Raw genomic sequence first — 5986 nt, 5'->3', positions numbered from 1 at the left:
ACACACACACACTTTCAGTGCATGTGCACAGCTCACCTCAGAGAGTTTTCTCCGCCTATGATTCTCCGCTGTCGAGTGTGCACGAGCCGCACGCCACAAAGCGGGCGGACAGCATCTGTGGTGAGAAGTTGATGTGATGACCTTCAGATTGATGTGATGACCTTCAGATTGTGTTGCTTTTATTCAACCTTCAGCCTGGAAATGCATCTTTGTACATTTCTGAGCTCTGCAAGTGAACTTCCATCTCACCATATTCACACCATGACGTCATCTGGGCTCATTTGGAAAGCAATGCAGACGCACTGACCTTTGACCTCTTTGTAGCCGTAGTCGCAGATGACTCCGGCGTCCTCGCTGTGGCGACAGTTGTGCGTGGCGGGCGCCTGTTGTTTGATGCAGTCGGCGATGGTGCGTTCGTCACCGCCGCACTTCACGTTGTCCACGTGAATGGGGCCCGTCCCTTCGCCGAAGTACGCCATCACACGGGCCTTGGCCACGCCGCTGCGAGGGGAGGGACTTGTTGATTATGTCTAAAGAAGGCTTGGCCACGCCGCTGCGGGGGGAGGGACTTGTTGATTATGTCTAAAGAAGGCTTGGCCCCGCCGCTGCAGGGGGAGGGACTTGTTGATTATGTCTAAAGAAGGCTTGGCCACGCCGCTGCGGGGGGAGGGACTTGTTGATTATGTCTAAAGAAGGCTTGGCCACGCCGCTGCAGGGGGAGGGACTTGTTGATTATGTCTAAAGAACGCTTGGCCATGCCGCTGCGGGGGGAGGGACTTGTTGATTATGTCTAAAGAAGGCTTGGCCACGCCGCTGCGGGGGGAGGGACTTGTTGATTATGTCTAAAGAAGGCTTGGCCACGCCGCTGCGGGGGGAGGGACTTGTTGATTATGTCTAAAGAAGGCTTGGCCACGCCGCTGCGGGGGGAGGGACTTGTTGATTATGTCTAAAGAAGGCTTGGCCACGCCGCTGCGGGGGGAGGGACTTGTTGATTATGTCTAAAGAAGACCACCCAGCTGCACACTCGTAATGATTAATACTGTTTCTTGATATATTTACATGGTATTTACCAGACTATAAGCTGCTACTTGTTTCCTACAATTTGCTCCCTTCGCCTTATAAAAAGGTGCTAATTTCTCCGCAAATATATAAAAAAAAAAAAAAAACAAGCAAATAAACTGAAAAAGTGTTTTATTATTTTGTGCTGTGGCGCCATTTTTGGAGCAGTTCACTCACTCCTTCCGTTAGGTGCTTTTAACCAGAAGTAGAAGTGCCGTTCCCACTTCTGGCCGTCCACAGCGATTCTACTCCCATGGACTCTTCGTTCATCACTCCAAACAAGGTTTGTAACTTTTACAATATAACTAAAACTATTCTTACTTACTAAACCGCCCCATGTGTGATGTCTGTAGGAGGGTTTTCATGCATATTTGTACGTGCTGTCATAATGTAATTACGCAAGCGTCATTAGCATGAGCTAATATGCTAACACTTTTACGAGTTTCTGTGTTGCTATAATTAACTTACATTATTTTTGTATTGTTTCGGATTCACAAATTCCTCAGTAAGTTCGCCAAAACGTCACCGTGGAGTTATTGAGTCTGTTTAGCTGATTGGAGAGCTAGCTTGCGCAGCTAGTGGGTCCATGACAATGACTTCTGTTTTGTTTGATCAGCCGTTTTACTGCTGTGGTATTACACATTTAAGAAATGTAAATCTACATTTGCAGAATATTTTTGTTCAAATAACTCATTTGGCATCGTATACATATCTGCGGCTTATTGTCAGGTGCGGCTAATATAGGAAAAACATATTTAGTGGGTGTGGCTTATATTTGGGAAAATATGCTACTTATATATTTTTGTATTTCTTGAGTTTTGTAAAAAAAATAAAAAACATGTTTTGATAATGGAAATACATCGATTCAACCACTGCAGTATCAACTGATACTATATTTAGTATCGTTACTGTGGATATGTGTAATGATCCTCCCGCCTCTGTGTTAGCATGTCCTCCGACTGTGAGCAGTATAGCAAATTATAGAGATTTCTAGCCTTCCGCGAGGCTGCAATGAATCTGCAATGAACACACCTGCCCGTGACGAGAGACCTGCCTTCATAGCCAGCGCGTCCTGAAATCCAGTGCCAGAACATAGCTACTCCTACCAGTACAGTAAGTCCTGAGATCCAGTGCCAGAACATAGCTACTCCTACCAGTACAGTAAGTCCTGAGATCCAGTGCCAGAACATAGCTACTCCTACCAGTACAGTAAGTCCTGAGATCCAGTGCCAGAACGTAGCTACTCCTACCAGGACAGTAAGTCCTGAGATCCAGTGCCAGAACGTAGCTACTCCTACCAGTACAGTAAGTCCTGAGATCCAGTGCCAGAACGTAGCTACTCCTACCAGTACAGTAAGTCCTGAGATCCAGTGCCAGAACGTAGCTACTCCTACCAGTACAGTAAGTCCTGAGATCCAGTGCCAGAACGTAGCTACTCCTACCAGGACAGTAAGTCCTGAGATCCAGTGCCAGAACGTAGCTACTCCTACCAGTACAGTAAGTCCTGAGATCCAGTGCTAGAGTGTAGCTACTCCTACCAGTACAGTAAGTCCTGAGATCCAGTGCTAGAACGTAGCTACTCCTACCAGTACAGTAAGTCCTGAGATCCAGTGCCAGAACGTAGCTACTCCTACCAGTACAGTAAGTCCTGAGATCCAGGGCCAGAACGTAGCTACTCCTACCAGTACAGTAAGTCCTGAGATCCAGTGCCAGAACGTAGCTACTCCTACCAGTACAGTAAGTCCTGAGATCCAGTGCCAGAACATAGCTACTCCTACCAGTACAGTAAGTCCTGAGATCCAGTACCAGAACATAGCTACTCCTACCAGTACAGTAAGTCCTGAGATCCAGTGCCAGAACGTAGCTACTCCTACCAGTACAGTAAGTCCTGAGATCCAGTGCCAGAACGTAGCTACTCCTACCAGTACAGTAAGTCCTGAGATCCAGTGCGAGAACGTAGCTACTCTTACCAGTACAGTAAGTCCTGAGATCCAGTGCCAGAACGTAGCTACTCCTACCAGGACAGTAAGTCCTGAGATCCAGTGCCAGAACGTAGCTACTCCTACCAGGACAATAAACCCATTACGTCTCCAGTCTTCTCTGCTTGTGCATATCCTCTCTCTGTGTTCGTGTTCATTGTGTCCCGTGTTGTCTCGTTATCCAGCTTCCTGTCGTCGAGCTGTGTGTCTCGTCTTCCCCGATCCCCTCTGGACTTCCTGTTGCCTCTCTAGATATCCACCTCACGCCTGCCTACTGACCATGACGCCTCGCTCCAGCCCTTGACCTTCCGCCTGTCTTTGGACTTCCGCCTCGATATTAAGACGCACCTTCAACACCCGCCGGTAACTACTGCCATATAATTGCCACACATAGTCTCACTTCATGGATGTGGATTACGCCCACACCTCACTTACATTAGCATCTGTTAATAAACACGCTGACAGCTAACGTCGTCACTTCTCCAGCTGCAGCGTCACAATTTGAAGATAATTGTGATGAATAATGCAGAGTCAAACAAGCAGCTGACAAAGAGTCACAGTCTTTCAAAGAAGTCCGAGGGTGACTAAAGCAGAAAGACACATCTAAGTGTCACTGCAAAGACTTGGAGTCTGACTTAGTGTGACAAGCCAATTCCCGCCCAGGTCACGAGGAGTCAAAGATACGCTTTGTGTACATTTTTGCTGTCCGTCCCAGGAGAGTGTTGTGTATCTAACAGCCTTCCGCCACACCCACATTACTCGCACGCTTCTTTACGCTCTCCAGATGTTTCTCCCACACGTGTGGCGCTGACCTTTTCTTTCCGTACGACCGCCGTCTCTCTTGGGACGGACTCACTTTTTAACCTTAGAGTGTCTCTTTTAGGAGCTGCTTTATTGTCCTTGTTAAAAGACAAACACTGTGGATTAGCACCTTTCATTTCTACAAATGCTTTATTGTCCTTGTTAAAAGACAAACACTGGATTAGTACCTTTCATTTCTACAAATGCTTTATTGTCCTTGTTAAAAGACAAACACTGTGGATTAGCACCTTTCATTTCTACAAATGCTTTATTGTCCTTGTTAAAAGACAAACACTGTGGATTAGCACCTTTCATTTCTACAAATGCTTTATTGTCCTTGTTAAAAGACAAACACTGTGGATTAGTACCTTTCATTTCTACAAATGCTTTATTGTCCTTGTTAAAAGACAAACACTGTGGATTAGCACCTTTCATTTCTACAAAGCATTGTTGAGCCTAAAAGTCACCATGGATCTGATGGGCTATTCAGTGGAAACTTTGTGGGGTGAAAAGAAGACAAACAGATGCCAAGTGGAAGACGTGACGATTGATTTTTGCAAGCAGAGTTGACTTTGCTTATTTTCAACAATGATGAAGAAGCTGTGCTGCAAATTATATGCAAGCTTTGACTTTGCATTGTTTGGTACAAACCTGACCAGGCCAGTGCGTATTGCGTAGTATGTCCGTATGTACCATAGTTTACGGACTATAGGGCGCACCTGTGTATAAATAAATATTATGGGGAAAAATATTATCCATATATTAACCGCACCTGACTATAAGCCGCAGATACATACCTTGTGAAATTAGTTATTTATGCAGATAGAGTTTGTACATTTTTATTGACATTGTTTCCAAATGGTGTCTGTAACGTGGCAGTAAAACGGCTGATCAGACAAATGGATCCACTAGCTGCGCAAGCTAGCTCTCCAATTAGCTAAACAGACTCAATAACTCCACTGTGACGTCTTGGGGAATTTACTGAGGAATTTGTGAGACTGAAACAATACAAAAAGAATGTCATTGTAAGTTAATAATACTAACACAGACACTCATGTTAGCATATTAGCTAGTGCTAACGACGCTAGCTTCATGACATTATGGTAGCACGTACAAATATGCATGAAAACACTCCTACAGACATCACGCATGGGACGCTTTAGTAAGTAAGAATCCTTTTAGTTATATTGTAAAAGTTACAGATGTTGCTCGCAGTGATGAATGAAAAATCCATACGAGTAGAGACGCTATGGACGGCTAGAAGATGGCACTTCTATTGATGGGTGAAAGCTCTCCGAAGAAGTTGTAGTGAGCAAACTTGTCCAAAAGGTTTGGTACCATAGCACAAACAATAACACACCATTTCAGTATCTTTGCTTGTTTTTTTTAACTATTTGCATTATAGCCGTCAGAGAAGAAAAATCCATAAATTAGCCGCACTGTTTTAGAAGCTGAAACAGTTCAAAGCGTAGCCAAAAAGTAAGCATAATTTAAGGTTCATGCAGGAGTGTCAACCTTATTTTCATTAAGGGCCACATGGCACTTACTGCTCTTTTCGCACATAACAGCGAATATATTTGAATATTAATGTTTAAGGTTACTACATAACTGCCGAAGTACTATATATATTTTTATGTACATTGTAGCTGTCGCCAGAATTGTACCTTTTTTTTTTACAACATATTACTGTAATTTGAAAAAGGTTTCCAGATTGAAAACATGTAAAAAATGGTCAACAGAGCTGCCATTGTTTTACTGTCAAATATAAAGTTGGTTTTACCATGTATTACTGCCTAATGCAAAAATATACAGTTGTTTTTACCATGTATTACTGCCGAATGCAAAAATATACAGTTGTTTTTACCATGTATTACTGCCTAATGCAAAAATATACAGTTGTTTTTACCATGTATTACTGCCTAATGCAAAAATATACAGTTGTTTTTACCATGTATTACTGCCTAATGCAAAAATATACAGTTGTTTTTACCATGTATTACTGCCTAATGCAAAAATATACAGTTGTTTTTACCATGTATTACTGCCTAATGCAAAAATATACAGTTGTTTTACCATGTATGACTGCCTAATGCAAAAATATACAGTTGTTTTTACCATGTATTACTGCCTAATGCAAAAATATACAG

At 43.3% G+C, this 5986-nt stretch overlaps 1 protein-coding gene across 1 annotated transcript in view; it reads right to left on the bottom strand.

Annotated features, from left to right (window-relative positions):
• The window catches only part of prss12 (serine protease 12), a 99313-nt gene that overhangs the window by 55941 nt on the left and 37386 nt on the right, over positions 1 to 5986 (bottom strand). Inside the window, exons 9-10 of the mRNA XM_062026250.1 lie at positions 308 to 501; positions 37 to 115 (exon numbers count right to left, since the gene is read on the bottom strand). Coding sequence (XP_061882234.1) covers positions 37 to 115; positions 308 to 501 — 273 coding nt within the window. The remainder of the gene's footprint in view (positions 1 to 36; positions 116 to 307; positions 502 to 5986) is intronic.

This window comes from Entelurus aequoreus, linkage group LG18 (assembly GCF_033978785.1).
Source record: "Entelurus aequoreus isolate RoL-2023_Sb linkage group LG18, RoL_Eaeq_v1.1, whole genome shotgun sequence".
NCBI classification, from domain to species: Eukaryota; Metazoa; Chordata; class Actinopteri; order Syngnathiformes; family Syngnathidae; genus Entelurus; species Entelurus aequoreus.
This window is presented reverse-complemented; position numbering and strand designations above follow the sequence as displayed.